This window comes from Botrytis byssoidea, assembly GCF_014898295.1.
Source record: "Botrytis byssoidea strain MUCL 94 chromosome Unknown BBYS_021, whole genome shotgun sequence".
In the NCBI taxonomy this organism is placed as follows: domain Eukaryota; kingdom Fungi; phylum Ascomycota; class Leotiomycetes; order Helotiales; family Sclerotiniaceae; genus Botrytis; species Botrytis byssoidea.
This window is the reverse complement of record NW_024065862.1, coordinates 557,407-574,397: the sequence shown is the minus strand read 5'-3', so window position 1 is coordinate 574,397 and position 16,991 is coordinate 557,407. Positions and strand designations below refer to the sequence as shown.

Sequence of the window (16,991 nt, the reverse complement as noted above, 5' to 3'; positions counted from 1 at the left end):
GCAATACAATACAATAAACCCCACCCTCTTTGCTCCGTTGTGAGTAAGTTTTTTGATTGTAACTCTGGCACAGCAAGAGTACAAAAGGAAAGGAAGGAGGGAAGGAAGGAAGAATATAGATATGTATGAGTGTATTTATGAGTGTATGTATGAGTGTATGTAGGATGTAGGATATAGGATGTGTGTGTATGTATGTGTATGCAGAATATGCAGGAAATTCAAATTGATTGATTTGAGAGGTGCAAGTACTTAATAAGAAGTTTAAGGTAAGGTACTCGGAGTGTTCGTACTTGTTCAGGTACTTGTATTTAAAACAAGGTCCCTTCCAGGTTGTCAAGGTGGGTGAGTGGATGGTATATTTTGGTGGTGTTAGGTGATGGGTGATGGGTGATGGGCGATGGGTGATGGGCGATGGGTGATGGGTATTGGGTATTGGGTGTTTGCCCTTGAGTGTACGAGGAATATGGATGGTATGATATGGTGTGGTATGGTATGGTATGGTATGGTATGGTATAGTATGGGATAGTATGGGATAGTATGGGATAATACCATATGTATGGACCGGTATGGATGATGCACAGATATAATGCAAGGGTTCAAGGAATTGACTCGGTCGATCGATTTTTCTGCGCATATGCAACCTAGAACCCTTCCTTCTTCCCTTTGCTCTTTAATAATAAGGCTCTCAGAAAAAGGATTGAAATGGTAAAAAAAAAAAATAGGTGATGATTATTAATAAATGAACGTATGGACGAACGAACGAACGAATGAATGGATAAATAGATAAGTAAAAATGAGTGAATGAAGTGAAGTATATTGAGTTGCAGTTCGTGAAGAGAGATTGCTATTTCTGAATCTTTCTCAATTGATGGAAAGAGATCCAATCGCATTCGTAGACTGTTTTATATGAAGATGTAATCGGTTGGTGGTCGTACGTGGTTGTTGCTGGAGGTGTCGATGTATTTATTGATGTTGATCTCAATGTCAAGTGGTAGTTGCAGTTGCCGTTGCAGTTGCAGCTGCAGTCGAAGTGAATGTCGTATTCAAGAGAACCAACTGGTGGAAGGGATTGGCCCTCTTCCCTTTACTCCCACTTCCTCTCTACCGCTCACCCTCACACTCGCTATCTATCGCGCTCACCCTCACTCTATTCCTCAAGGACCACTATCTTCCTTTTGGCGGAGTTCCTAGGTTTGTACTTCTTCTCTTACCTTGTAATGAAATGGGTCCCCCAGATTTGGGAAATTGTGCACCGTGCAGACCAGAAATCTACCTAGGTACCTAGATAGCTGGAAATGTGGAATTCTGGTGGATGTCGTGGTGGATTTCAGAGCTTAGATTGTAATTCAATGATTTCTTTTGATGTTTGGTGTTGACAGATTTTGAAGGGAAAAAAGTACCGCACTCTCTATCCTGACAATGATTGATGTGATGTAATATAATAATAATAATAATAATAATAATAATAATAATAATAATAATGGAATTGTAGGACTTTCCACTCTCTTCATCTTTTTGGATTGACTTTATTCTCTTGTTCCTCTTCTCTGCTCTGCTACAGGCATATCTTTTACTCTAATCATCATTGCTATGAAGATACGAAAAAACTTTAACAAGGATTGGTAATTAATTTTCCTATGATTTTCTGGTAACGCAACGGTCCAAGGAGACGGTTGTAATAATTAGTACTCGTATATGAGATATCATTTTTCCGTGGTTTTCCAGTAGCAACATGGACGAGATGCTGTTCATAAAATAGCTACCGAGTATCCCCTATCAAGTCAAGTCATATTAAAAGTCCTCTATTCTCTCCTCCTCCCTCAACTATATGAACTTCTCAATCCACTGAGTAAATGGTAATAAGGAGAGGATACGAAGGGTAAGGTTTGATGATCAATCAATGATCAATCAATTAGTTCTACGAGGTATACAACAGCCGTACCATATTAACAAGGGTTCTAGCTTTCTTTTCTATTACTTCGACGACCGACTGACTGTTCGACAATTTTTTGACCATTTCCCCTAGCTTCACTTGTTCGAACCTTGTCGCTGCTCTTTGCTTCTTTTTCCTCTGATGAGATAGATGCACGCTCGGCACGTTAATTCAATTCGATGTGATATGCAAGGGCTAATACTCGTGAGATTTAGTGGAGTAAGAAAACGCCGAAAGAGGGAGTGACGAAACGGCCGCACATACCAATCAAAGAACTGTGCCTGGGCTGCGCTTTGCTTGATTGATGGTGTAGGATTCTCGGGTTTGCAAAGAACCAATTGATGGCAGTGAAATGGGCAAGGAGGCGATGAAGGGGTTACGAATTGCTAAACTAGAGAATGGGAGAATGGGAGAATGTTATGGATAAAGGCAAGAGAGCAAAATTGAGAAGCACTCCCACGAATCGAATTGATACTGGAAAGATTCAATTAAATTCAATATCAATGGCATTCGATTCTAGTCCGAGGTCTATTGTTTCGTGAAAGATATGACAGGGAAAAATCGAATGGGATTAGACAAAGTCACGCAAGAGGAAGGGGTCTATCAGTCCAGTTTTGGCATTGGCGAGAGCATCCAAGAGGCCAGGCATTGCGATAGGTAGACGGAACAAAAGCATCTGGCCATGATCAACCACTTCTCAGATTCGAAGTTTTCTTCAAGGCATGATATTGATGTCTGTTCCCCTCCATGTGATGCGAAGAAAGACGTTGATTCTTCTTCAGCTCTATGCTGCATTTCATGCTTGTTCAAGGAACGGTCAAGGAGTACGTACAAGGCAAGGTATTCTATAGGTTGGATCGTGTGATATTGAAATCATATGTGCTTCACAATCCATTCTTCCTTTTTAGGCCAATGCTGAAGGGATAATCGAAGGAATTTCATTCACGGGGGCTCTTGATTGGTAGTAATCATTTAAATTCTTCCCCCCATTTCTGTCCTATTTGGGGTAATACTCGGGGGGCTAACAGCTCCCCTTGAAAGGACCCTCCGAGGTGCCGGCGAACTGTACTCAATCGAGTCTTAGAACCTGCGTGTCTTTTTGATATCTATCATGCCCTTGATGTCCATAAGGCGCAGCGCAGTAATCTGTCCCTAACAATTACCGAATGTATGAAAATAGTTATGATTGATCATCTCGACTGAGACAACTTTGAGAAATGGGGACGATATTTCCTGATTCCTGGAAACGAGAGAAAATCCAGTTGTGCAGCTTCTCATGTTGTGTAGTATCAGGTACCAGCAAGATACCTTTCTACCTTCTTCTTTCAAAGTCTCATGCTCAGCTACAACAGCTTCTTAACCATGGATTGGACCTCACACAGACCCTACATGATGTATACTACATAAACATACCCGGTATATATATTCATTGATGTCGTAGCAGATGAATTGACCAACGTCCTTGGCTGGAGTTATTCACGGCTCATCTTTTTGTGTATCATTGACAGCCTCACGATAATCTAGAGGTCGGAAGTATATCTGCCCAAAAGGCCATTTTTTCATCGTTCCAACAAATCATGTTACAGGTGTGGTTACAGCAGCAAGTAAGTTTCAATATATCGATCGACCTGGGATATTTCTATCAGAACTCTTCTTTTACTTCGATCCGATTGAATACAATCGATATGCAGTGCAGTCATGGTGTGTGTGGTTGCTGCCATGCTTTTTCCCTTGACTTTGAGTGTTGATGTTTTGAGATTTTGTATCTCCGTCCGCACCACCTATTCCTTTCATTTTATCTTGGGAGTCATATTCTTGACATAAGTGCGCGGTCGAATTCGTTTCTAGGAAATTACTGACGTCTTCAATTTACGAGTTAATCAATCATCAAAAGAAACATCTAATCAACGTGCCAACGTGCCACCGTTCAAACAGCTTCGCCCATATCCGAAAAGTTGGGGATTCCGTCGCCACTGGCTAGATTTGTCTCTTTTTGTATTCTCTTCTCTTTCACGTAACTAGGCGGAGAGTCGGGGACCTCTTTCATCGGTTCGAGCTTGGAGCTTCTCCAAGGTTTGTGAGACATTTCTAGGATTTTCCAGGATTTCCATATCCTAGCCATCGCCGTTCCATGCAGCCTCACTGTAGCCAATTTTGGACCTGCGCACGTTCCCCAGGATTATTTCGGGGGTCGGTCCCATATGAGGAAACAACATCCACCTTTCAAAATGCCAACCTTTTCTTGATCCAGTAACGGCACGGTTTGGGATGAAAAAGTATCAATCCAAATTGGACAATGGTTGGTTCACTTCTCGGGATTGTTACCTTATGGTTACAATCCGTCAAACCACCTCCCTCCGACTGGCTTGGGTTCCTATCAGATATCTTCAACACAACGTTCAAAGATTCTGATACTGTACCGATGCTGATAATTGTCCGAACCCGTCACACAACATTCTGATCTGGATTCTGTCCGTCTTGCTTTGTCTCTGTCTCACATTACCTTGTTTCGAAGGTGCAGGAGCTCAAGGTGATCGAGTGCGAATCAAACACGTGCGATCACATTCTCCTCTTGATCAGTTCCCGCATTGTTAATATAATGATTAATCTATCATGTTGACGAGCTCTCCAATAGCTTCATTTTTGACAGCGGGTAAGGAATTAGCATGGAGGACCAAGCCCAAGTTCAGTCACGACTTTACTTGACCATTTCGGAAAACCAAAATCCTCACGCCTTGATATGCTGGACTACCTTCTGAATAGAGCACATCACTTGCTCACTTATTCATGTTGAGCAAAATTATGGGATCAATGTGGATAGGATCTCCATGATCATCTACGACTTTATTTCTATTCAATGGGCATTATGGATACTTGAATTTCGCGCTTAGACAAATTTAAATAGAGACCTACATCGGCATTCTCACGGTAGTCGCCGTTACGTCCGACTGGAAATGTTTTGGGTGTAAAACGGGTCAAAAATATGACGATCTTCCACAGACATAATGATGTGATGTGATGTGAAGCAAGCAAACAAACAAAGAGCCAAGACAAACGGGCAACCTCAGTGCTGATAATAATTAGCAGAAGCAGGGAAAATCCAAGCTCCGGAACTCTAAATCCATCAAGATTCGTTCTCGCACCCGTCATGTTGAGAATAGATGTGATGAGACGCCGTATCTTTACTATCTAATAATGGTCATCGAGATGAAAACATTCGCACCCACTCATTCTTCGATTATCTTCACATCATCATCACAGACGGCCCGCAGTACGTGATGATACCGTGCAAACCCAATTAAACCCCACGCGAACAGGTATCTGATCAACCATAATTGTCGAGCAGCATTATCACCTTGCATATCTTACCATCTACACCACACGACATGAGCCCACCCACCAGCATCAGGCTGAAGTATCAAAAGCATATGACTGGAATGGTCCCAATGGTTACAACAAGGCCAAGCTCTTTGGAAAGGAGAAAGTAACCAAGATAACATTCCCCGTTCCGCGAAGCTGTCATGATGTTATGTTCCGAATCCTTTCGGAGCAACGCAGTGATATTGAGATTGACATGGGACGGAGATTTGGGGATTTCCCCTCCTACTTTATCTGTAACAGATGCGCCACCAGCATACATACATACATACGAATCAATGTACTTTTCGAGACTTTTCTCCCGCTTCCACACTGTACAGCGAGAATGAATGGAAGGATTTCCAGAACGTGGGATGCGTGCAGCTTGGCTTGAAATATCGCCCTCTTTCCCTCAGGAGACGTTGAAAAATTAAAAGCCACCAACACACACCCAACTTCACATCTGAACACAACAATTTTCTGAAAAATCACTTGGGGCACCATCATTCTAGAATTTGGGATGTATTGGTATAGTATAGAAGTGTTAAAATATGATACGAGATTAGATGTTCCAGACTCTCAAATAGACCTACCTATATTTTTGCGCTCCAATAACAATTGATCACTGCTGTGCGTGAAGGCTAACTTGGACTGTAGGATCTAGAGTACAGCATACATATATAGATACATACGTACATACATGCTCTACAACCCAAACCAGCACGTAAATACCCCCCTAGGTACGGGGAGTTGACCCCCACGCCATCCACTCACAAGCCTTACCAAACATCATCCCACCACCACAAAGCGAATAAGATCTGTAGGCGGGCGGATTCGGCAATGGTATGCACACTCTCACACTATGTTGGCACGCAAAGTTTACCTTAATGCTTATGCTTATTCTTATCGTGGATAGAGAATGGTCTTGCTTTTTGGGATAGGCTGAATAATGACTATCTTATGGGTAGGGATGGGAAGTATGCGGGGGATTTGTAGGGTGTGAAAGGTTCGTTCGTTCGTTCGTAGTGAAGCATGTATCTCTCGTACGTATGTATCTACTTGGATGGATCTGCATGCATGCAGCAAACCTGATGTAGGTACCGTATTGTATTGTATGTATTTGCCTCGCTTGCTTTGCTTGCCTTTTTTTGCCTGATAGAGTTTTGGAGCTGGAGCATAAAGGAGTGCGAAACGTATCACGCCAAGAACATGTGACTGAACCACTGTGTTGATTTGGTAATCAGATTCAGAAATGGACTTCTGGAAATTGGAGGGAATGTTCAAGAACGGGTATTATCTGTTCCATCCCTTTTTCTTTCGGTCGGAACAAAGACATTGTATTGAGTTCGGGATGGGTGACTCAGTGGGAAATTCCCTTGACATCAATCTCAGGAGTAGACATGCGACGATACTGTTTATAATGGGACCCGACCCAATATATGCTTCCTTAGAGAACTCTCATGATGAGATTGCCCTTGCAAGGAGTATCAGAAACAGCACACGGTTTGTAACATAATCTTGGTACCTGACGGAGTTTCCTAGATTCCATAAGCTTGTTTTACCTCGGATTGCCCGTTCACTTTCCTGCTACGGAAGTGTAACTTATAATTAATACAAGTATTCTGGAAATGCTTCGCCTCAAAAGGTCTCACCCAGGACTTTGGCTCTGGAAATTGCCCAGCTCCATCGCCAAATGAAAGCCCCGTCGGCACATCGGCTTACCCCGAAAAGCCAAACCCGTTTTTCGAACAAAGCAAGGAAAGAAAGTCTGGAGACCGAACGATGGAAGAGAAACCTGCTCGCGAGCGAAAGTTCCATTAATCTTTTTTTCTCTCTGCGATGTCGGTTGGGTCTTTGATTGATACGACATGGAAAAGCGGAAGCTGTATACCGCACCGCGAGATATTATGGAGATGTCTGGAACAAAAGCCGGGCTGGGTGAGAGGTGCTTTTATGGGGTTATCGTTTTGCCTCTATTGATTGGATCGCCAGGGGCTTTTCAGGATGTCCGAAATATGTACATCATCGAATACGAATATTCTCGAAACTTTACATGCGGCCCACTCTTTCTCGATTCCCAATTCCAGAATGAAAAGTTATGGTTTTTCGAACAAAACAAGCGCAGAAGTCTGTTAACATTTCCATATCTCAAATCAAATACTCCGAATTCCAAGGGTCTGGGTTAGACTTTGATAGCGTGTGTTTAGTGCTTTACACCACCACTGAAGAGATAGGCGGACCCTTAAGCTAAGGCCCTAAAGGATGGGTTTTCTAGAGGCATCACTATGTCCCGTATTTAGTTTCTCAAGCCTTAGAGACTTATTTAGTAGTCTAGATAAGTTTACTCTTACCGTGTGATCGCCGTGTTAGCTTCTGACTATGGCGTCGAGATTGGCATCGCGAGTTGAATGTCACGTTTTTCCCACGCTTATTAGTTAATAGTGATGAAGCACATTTTTTGGAGCTCAGTGGCGAAGGCGGTTAGTTTCGATGTCTCGTGCCTACGTGCTTTTTTCGGATTGAAGGTTAGCATGTGGCTATTCTGTTGTCTAGCCTTTTGTCTGTGATTTCTATGTATCATCGTCAACACTACCTACGCAGTAGGGGTCTTCCTAAGATAAATTCTCCTAGTCTTCATGGAAACGATACCACACACATCTTTAAACACTGGCTTCCAAATACAAATACCAAGAAAAATACGGCACACAGTTCGTGATGATCCCGAGATACTTCCATTCTCTCCTAGCGATTTCGATCTAGTATTGCTCCATTGTTACTGCCATGCGACCCATATAGGCATTCTTTTCCTGACGACAATGAAAGGAGTTTTGTCTTACAAATTGACTCATGAGCCACAACTCCACGCCTCAAAACAACTGCCGGAACGGCATTGGGCTAAAGTTTCTGTTTTGAGAAGGGAAAGGGTATATTCTATGATGCTTTCTGTAGAGAGATCGTCATAATCTGAAACCTCATACGAAACAGTCTCAATACCCAGATCTCCATCTTATTCCGCTATCATCGGGAATATGAGTCATTGTGCGAATTGATATCCTACTATCTCCTATGTTTCATTCTTTATACATGTACGATAATGATATCGCATTTCAATCTCTCGTGAGCAGATTCTCGTTTCACCATCACTCTTCAAAGTCTAGTTACTATCCCTATGGGTAGAGAGTATCAGTGCGTAAGACTACTCTCACCAATCGAATCGCGCACATGAGGACGCACGCACGCTCGTTCATATGCTATTTCTCACTTGCGTTCATCTCTTCTCAAGCGGCGTTTTTGTTTGACAGACGCCCTTCTGTACTAGGCGTAGTGGGTTGGGGTCCTCCCAGCTGTCAAATCGCACTCGAAACGACGAGTCTGCTTCTTGGAATCTTAGTTATCTTGCTTCTTTTTGCGGAGGAAAAATAATTGGTGAATCGGAATTCATGTTATTCATGTATTTGCTGCACTTGGTGCACCGCGATTGAAATCTCCACTCTCCTGCATTTTCTACGAGTCATTCCTTATTTCTATGGCCTACTCTTCCGCGTGGATCCTTCCGCCGCTTAACTTCCTGCACTGCATATAAGCAAAGGTCTTGTCCCACCCGCACTCATCCATCATTTACGTAATACCTTCAAGTGCAAAGTCTCTTGGAGAATCATAGCTCTTCAAGTCTTCAACCACGTCAGATATTTTCCCAGCGCATCATACAGCCAAAAAAGTGTCACATCACTTCGTTTGAGCTTGAAATTGCAATCCGGTAGTTTGCGAAGAAATATCGATGGTTCATCATGATCTACAACTATAATCATACTCTATTAGTGCACGGTTATAAGATCCTCACATATAGGTCTAGAAGTCTTCCGTCCGACCTGATTAGCTAGCCTCTTCTCCTGCCATCGGTCGCATGGAGACGGATTTGTGCAATACCCTGTTTTTGCAGAATGGTTCTCGACATAAATTTTGTGACTTGCATATTATGACGATCCGCGATTCGATAGGCTAGGATAGGCAACCATGACAAAAGGGGCAGCGGGGAAGTGATTCACATTGCATGCATGCATGATCGATTACAGCACTAGCCGCAGCGGGATATTTCTTCCGGGCCGCGTCGGGGCCTCCGATTTAAGTGCATGATGGGGTTTGATCGTCGCGTGTACGTGGGCCGGCGAAAGGTTTGATTCTCTTCGCTGATTTCGTATCTTGACCCGTAGGAACTGGACTGCCAGGATCCATCTATCGATTTTCCCTCACGGTAATACACTCCATTCCTAATGTTTAAACTTATTCGCAGTCTTCTTTCTTGTCTTATACCCTAATTTTCTGTTGGTGTCGCGGTTGCACGAGACGGGAATTATAGTGCGAGCCTCGGCTCTCGGTTTTCCATGGCGCGCAATGTAGGTACTTCTTTATTGACAATCATTTGCAATAACATGTCAGTGGAGTATCACCACGCTATCTCTTTCGAAATTCGCAAGAGAAAGATAAATAAGCTTTACAAAGACCTCTCTCTCCATTCCCCAACCCACCCTCAGCAATAAAATACCGGTGCATGCACACATGCATGCCAGGAAACCCTGTTTTCTATACTAGTATTCATGCACTGTATGCACAACACGCACTATGCGGATGCGCATGGCTCAGTAGTTCGCGCTCAGAGCCGGCGGGAAGAAGAAAATGGGGGGTTTGCTTGGGTGATGGGGTTTTTGTTTGTTCTTGTTTTCTTTCTTTTATTCGTATTTACCTAGATTGTTGAGACTTGAAGTAGAATTCGCTATCTATCTGGTATTTGTGTGTGTCACGGTCCATCTATCCATCCCATCCCACACAGAATATAAAGTCTAAATTCTAGACCTCATATCATTTCGAGAAAAAGCCCATTCCGTAGGGAAAGAGAATAGTCTGGAAGTCTAGATATTCACTATTTACAAATTTACAATTACAAAGAGAGTGTGTTATTCTAGGTACATGGATGCTATTTGATGGGTACTATTTGATGGATAGAAGGTGGAAGATAGAAGATAGAGGAGGAAAATTAGATCCCGAGATCGATAAAGAGATGCTGAAGGTGTATCAAAAGCAGATTGCAGATCGTATCCTGGAGATGAGGTTCTTGGGTGGGTTTTGGGATGGAATTGTGAAGGTAAGGTTCTTGGGAATGATGATCGGCGTTAAGGTTTCTTTTTTTCTTTTTTCTCTCTCTCTCTCTCTCTCGTTTTTTAAGGTATACGAGGAGGGGTACCCATGCTACTAAGTTTAAATCGCATCCCGGGAATGAGGTTTGTGGAGTAGGTCGAGGGATTGCATATGATGGGATTGGATTGGATAGCATCGATAGTATGGATTTTCGTGGTGAATGGAGATCGAGGTTGGGATTTTGCGGTGATGAGATATTGCTGGCTGGATGGAAGGTTCGTGGCGGGAAGATGATTTTCGGGCTTTGAGGTTGAGGTTTGAGATCTGTGGGGATAGGGATGGGGATGGATGGTCTCTGGGTGGAGGATTTGGAGCGGAATGGCTGGCTGGCTGGCTGGCTGGCTGTGTTCGTTCTGGATTGATGAGAGAGAGGTATCGTGACATTGATGTATGCATCTCGAAAATGGACCGCTTTGGGACTCTTCTACTCGATTATATGTAATGACGTTTATCAGATGAATGATCTCTCTTCGTGTATTCACTGCCGCTGTGGCTACAACATATAACTGGCTCTTGTCCTGAGGCATATAAAGTTCCTGGGAGCTTAGATTCTCTTTCTTCGTGATAAAAAACGCAATCCGATGTTTTGAGGTGTGGACAAAACAGAGATTCGATTTCTCTTCCTTCTCATCAATATGCTTCAATTCTGGATGTTGATTTACATGACTTGAGAACTGTGTCTTTGCTAGCAAGAAGTCTCTTGTATGCATCTTTTTTCTCATTCATGTTGTCGTCTACGAAAGCTTTATTTTCACTGTCGGAATTTTAATTACGTTGCTAAATCTTATGCATCGTTTGACAACAGAAATGTCCTCCTCTCAATGTCAATATCCATCTCTACATCTCCTCGAAAGTTCAAAGAATCGTGTAAACTTCTACATGCGGAAATGCGAGGAGCGACCCGGATTCTGCAATGTCAATAAATACCGCACCCATTCTGCATGGTCATGCATGATTTTCTGCTTTAGATGAGCAGAATGGAAAGGGAAGATGTAGGACTCTTATACTCGGATTATCAACTTCGTGTCGGGACTCACTTCTAGTGGAGAATGGAGCTTCGTCGAAGATTCGTGAGTGAATGGATGAGTATTCATTAAACCTTTTGGTGAATTTTTCAGGCGAGAAAAGGGGAGTTGAGAGTATATAATCATCTATCTCCTTGATACTTTCAATTTTTCATAAAGCAACCCCAAAAAGATGGCATGCTTGATAATGCGGCGGCCACGGAATGGGGGTTTGGTACCGGTGGGCAGTGCATTCTGATTGGGATAGTTCCAGATCTATACAATAAGCTGATGAATGTAATGGCAGATGGCTAGAATTCCTGCTACGGTATATGCTGTGCTTGATGTTCACTTGTGGTTGTTGGATGACTGTTGCTAATGCAATGATTGATATTTGGTAGCTTCTTGTTGCCAGAATTTATCATATTTTGACGACTTTTAACTCGAGAAAGACCCCTCCCTGCTCGAGGCTGCCACACATATCTAGGTGAATACTTGAATTTCTGAGATCATAAACATATATGGAATCATATCCCACACATCCCGGTTGATGATTGCCCTTCGTGCGACAGGAATGGCTTGCGGCCCGTTTTTAAAGAACTGAAATCTTTACTAGGGCGGAGACTTAAATAGGTATCTTATACTTTCTCTTTTACCCGAGAGTTATATAATTGGTATGGAGATAGTGGTGAATGGATGAAGTGTTGATGTAGTTGTGTATGAGGATAGTGAATGGAGATAGATTGGTTAATAGTCTATGTTGATGATTGATTCACTTCGAGAGATTTCCTGTGGTATAATCAGGTAGACGAGCGTGTTCGATGTGTATATAAAGTGCCAGTGGGTCTCTTCTTAAGCACTTCTTCATAGAGCTCAGGAAAGAAATTTTCTGCGGTCTATGGCTAGCACAAAGTTGCAGTTTCCGCAAAGAAAGGTTGATTTGTTAACAGACAATTCAAAGGTCTCGTCATGTTCAAGTTAGATATTTACTTCTGGGACAATCAATGAATACCATCTCTGAAATATTTACCATCGCCACTTTCTCTCTCTATTGTCAATGAGCGTTTTTCAATATACTTCGCAAACTTCCTTCCTCACCATCTCTCAGCCTAAATGAAAGATGATACTGAGAAAAAGCACTCCTAAACACAACGCTTCCCAAGACCATATAATCTTCAAGTTTTCATCACTAATTTAAATTTCTTGAAATCTGCTACAAGCACTATCCACCCGCTAGGAAGCTCGTAATCTTTTTGAGATACACTTGTGTTAAAATGAGTCGAAATTACATTATTTGTTCCAATGCCTATATAGCTACGATCAGAATCAGATCTAGCCTCCCACGACATCAATCTAGGTTGATCAATATCGGCGAATGTGTACCACGAGATATCTTCGTAATCCCCATTGGTTGTTTGTCTGCCCTAAAATATCTTATATTAGAATTGTAATTTGAAGTAACGAAGGGGAGCTGTACATCAGGCATTGCGATAAGCTGGATTTCAACAAGTTATTATTATCGGGTATGCAGTAGTATGATATACTCAGGTTTCAACTGTTGTATTAATTAGTAATAAAACAGAAAATCAGTAGCTAGACACACCTGTTCTGCTAATAAGTCCTATCATGGAATGAGGTCACTTGCGTTGGATTGCCTGGTTCAAGAAGATATGATAAAAAGAGAAATAAAGATTTGAACGAAGACCAATAAATAAGGAAAGTTGGCTCAGAGAATGTTGAAAGACGGACAAAGGCAGGGATTAGGTGGGGTCCATCATGATGCTCAGATGACCAAGAGTTGCCCCGGTTTGGAAGACCAATAATAAGCCTCTGCAGTATCGGTAAAGATCCCATATTAGTTACTGAATTGTGTTCCGGCCATAGTTGGCCAACGAAATCTCACCTGGACATTTTCATTACCCTTTCCCGCGATAGAGCTAGATAACTCCATGTCTCCTGTATAAAGACCCATTCTTCTTGTAATGAAGTTACTGAAAGTCGATTTCAAAACGGGAATTCGCTGAACAGGCTCATGAGACGGATTCGGAAGCAAAAGATGCAGACTTGCTTGTGCATTCGAAACCTCAACACCAGGAGATGGTATTGTAAGGAAACCAATTTCTTTCTAGGATTTTTCATATATCTTCCAGAAGTGAGGTCTAGAGGGTATATGGCTGAGTTAAGCTTTTGACAGTGATGAAAGATTTCGCGACAATTACGCACCTTTGAAGACAACAATATTTAACCAGATAGGTTGAAATATGCCTCTGATATGTGTAAAATGGGTTTAAAAGTTTACCTAGCAGATGATTTCTTCTGTCCGAAAGATGTAACAACCATACCAGGTTTCGCATCCCGCGTTGTGTTCTTTAGAGAACACTACAATACTGCTAGGATAGTCTATATATCTTGAACTTTTCGAACCCAGGTGAGTGATTGACATTATAGGGAGTAAAAATTGAGTTTGAGAGCCTCATGAGATATTTGTCAGAGCAGTTGCGAGATCCTTAGAGTTGGAATTTCTTCTTGAGGTGAGGTCATATAAAGGTTGACCTTTCTGGGAAGTTTTGCTCCATTAAAATTAGATTGGTAACTGGCTACATGCCGGTTGATGGTTTCCTCCAAATTGCCTGATAAATTATCGAGTAATATTTTTGCTCTGCCAAATGTGCAGTGCTCGGTGACAATTAATTTCGGGAGGATGTTGTTTGCGCAAATGAAAAACAGAGTAAACTGATCGAGAGCTGTTCACCACATTTGAAATCGGCATATGTAGAAAGAGGTATATTTGATGCGCGTTTCAGGACCCTTAAACATTAACAAACAAGAATGATTCATTGCTTGATTGCAATTTCAATGACATTAAAATATTGTCAGGCACAATTTTTGTTACTGTTGATCCAGAACACCATATTCAGATCCCATTTCTTCCGAACTTCACCCAAACACGTCACTGATATAGTCGGATAACTGTTTCAAACGAGGACTAGATTTGCATTCCACATTGTTGTCTAATTGAATAGTTGATAAGTATGATCCAGCGGGGGCGGGATACAGCAATGCATGTAATGGTCTATCGTTCAAAATCAGCGGTATCAAGGCGTCTCGATGATGTAGGATTAATACGCCCGGATTTTGATTCCGGTATATGTCAGAAAGATCCGAATTTTCACCTGTTGTCAGAATTTTAAGGTCTTGGCTAACCGGAATAGCCCAGCTATGGAGTGTGAGAAGAACATCAGCGCCTTGCTCTTGTTCTGACTTGCGATTTGATAAGCCGTCGAGAACGTCGTCAGAGGTATCCATGATAGAGTCATCATCTTTGCCTAGTTCGTTGTCAATGTCCTTAACTTTCACCGTGCGCAAAACAGCATATGCCGCAGTCCAATGGTCTGCGGCGTTGTATATAATTTCGGATCTACCCCAAACGACTTTTGCAATGGAATCTCCGTCTCGAACATCTGCATTGACAAGAAACTCTTTCATGGCTGGAAAAATTTCCGCCTGTAGATTCGGCCACATGATGGTAACTCTTGATGTCTTAAGATTGGCAGGCAAGAGTTCATTGATATGCTCCTTAGACCATTTCTCATTTTCCTGCCGCCACGTATTTATATGTTCGAGCAATGTTAAAGGCGCGTACTCCTCAGCTTGAATGTTAAGATTGGCGTGAAGTTCATTCTGTTGAGGGATTTGGCACAATTCCTTAATATCAAGTCTGATATGAGGGTCGATTGCTTTAAGCCAGGGATTAGTCAAATCTGAGGTCGAAGAAGGTAGCCAGTCTGATGGTGAAGGTGGAATTGATCTCAAGTATTCATCCATTTCCAGATTATGCTCGTTGATGTCTAGCCATTCCCTGATCAAATCAAGGACCTGATGCTTCTGTCCAATTTCTAAATCTTCATATGTACTATACACTAATCTTGCAACGGCGTGAAACAGATGAAATGTAGGTTGTTCGTAGTCAATTATTAGATTTTGTCGGATGAGATCCTCCTTTGGGAGCAGAGAGAGAAGTGCGTATATCTTATCCCTGGGGTTGGTAGCCTTTGCTGTGTTATACCGGAAAACTAAATCCACGAATGTACCAGATTTTGAGTTTGAGCGATGATTGCACAGTTGTAGGGTAGTAGAATTCATCTCGGCTTCCTGAATGGAATACTCCCGTATTTGACCCCAGCGGTAAAAACTGCTTGAAGCATCTCCGGAATTCTCCAAAACATCGGACATACCAAAATCGGCGCTCTCTTCTAAGTTTTGCCCCGAAAATCTTTGCTCAATACTCATTAACGTGTTAAAATCTTCCCACGAGACGCTTTTCAATCCGTAGAAAAGCGTGATATCGCGCGCAAGAATAATTTCCTGTTTGATCCATACTCTATCAAAATATGATATTTGATCAAACCTTCCTCGAAGTTTCTCCCTGGCGATCCTAACCTCTTCGCCGCCATCGCTTGCTGAGGTGGGCTGTATGGCACCGATCGTGTCACCAGTACCAATACAACTGGCGACCCACAATGCTGATTCGTATATCAAACCCATGATAGCCACCTGAAAGTTCTTCTCTTCATTATTATCTTGATTGATACACAATGAATCGATCCACAAATAATCGGTGACGCCATGGTGTCTCATCTGCCACAGAGCATACCAGCAATTAAATCGCACTCGCATCCTTTTACCATTTACAATTATCGGCATGAGTGGGACAAAATCTCCCCAAGTGTACGAAATGGCAATGTATCGTGGCTGATACACATCATCGCAAAAGTTGTGAACCGTCAAGCTGAAGCAATAGTCATCGCCATCAGGTGATGATTGCTCCAGCCGAAGCAATCTGATTTGCTTATCGGGGTGCAGGAGCGGACGATCTGCGTAAGGCGACGACATGATAAATGATGAAGAAGTATAACGAGAGGACTAGAAAAGGAATCATTGATTTGGGTTACATGAAAAGCTGATGCACTTTTGTGCCACGCCTCTCAGCCTCTTTCATATGTGGGTCTTGATAGCTTTTGGGCGATTTCTCAGATTTCCCAAGGAAGTCTTTGAATCTATCGTATGGCAGAGGGATCTGATTGCTTCTGCGTGTAAACCATGGTAAGATCATAAAGTTATTTGCTTTCCAAGCTTCTTAGTTTAAACACATCTTGTAAAGTCCAAAAGTACTAGAATGACTGGGGCCCTAAAGTGACAAGCTGTAGACCCGTTCCGCGTGGGTATGCCGGTGTTATGTATAAAAACCAACCTTAGCGGTAGCTAGACGGATTCCATTCTGTCTTTCAATAATGGGTATATCGTGCGATATCTTGAAATTGAACTGTTGTAAGTTGGATCGCATGAGCTTGAACAAAGTATTAAGTAAAGTAAATGGTGGAAATAACGTGCCCTTGCACACCGAAATTAATCTTACCGCCTGCCAAACGCGTCGCGTCTAACACCCAAATTCAGCACTTCAAAAACAATGCACCTCTACGAGTATTGCTCAACCAGACCCTGAA

The 16,991-nt window shown here is 42.3% G+C and overlaps 4 protein-coding genes across 4 annotated transcripts; all 4 read right to left on the bottom strand.

Annotated features, from left to right (window-relative positions):
• Positions 1–4,783: 4,783 nt before the first annotated feature.
• On the bottom strand, positions 4,784–5,083 carry EAE97_009355 (uncharacterized protein; the record flags this gene model as incomplete). The annotated part of the gene is made up of 2 exons (XM_038879870.1): positions 4,784–4,881; positions 4,990–5,083. The coding sequence occupies 2 exons, from the start codon at positions 5,081–5,083 to the stop codon at positions 4,784–4,786; spliced, it is 192 nt and encodes a 63-aa protein (XP_038729426.1).
• Positions 5,084–12,662: 7,579 nt separating this feature from the next.
• EAE97_009354 (uncharacterized protein) lies at positions 12,663–12,973 on the bottom strand (the record flags this gene model as incomplete). Its single annotated transcript, XM_038879869.1, has 2 exons — positions 12,663–12,911; positions 12,965–12,973. 2 exons carry the CDS (start codon positions 12,971–12,973, stop codon positions 12,663–12,665), a joined length of 258 nt encoding a protein of 85 aa, XP_038729425.1.
• Positions 12,974–13,003: 30 nt separating this feature from the next.
• EAE97_009353 (uncharacterized protein) lies at positions 13,004–13,459 on the bottom strand (the record flags this gene model as incomplete). Its single annotated transcript, XM_038879868.1, has 4 exons — positions 13,004–13,042; positions 13,091–13,108; positions 13,237–13,317; positions 13,391–13,459. The coding sequence occupies 4 exons, from the start codon at positions 13,457–13,459 to the stop codon at positions 13,004–13,006; spliced, it is 207 nt and encodes a 68-aa protein (XP_038729424.1).
• Positions 13,460–14,424: 965 nt separating this feature from the next.
• EAE97_009352 (uncharacterized protein) lies at positions 14,425–16,380 on the bottom strand (the record flags this gene model as incomplete). Its single annotated transcript, XM_038879867.1, has 1 exon — positions 14,425–16,380. One exon carries the CDS (start codon positions 16,378–16,380, stop codon positions 14,425–14,427), a length of 1,956 nt encoding a protein of 651 aa, XP_038729423.1.
• Between the last annotated feature and the right edge of the window lie 611 nt (positions 16,381–16,991).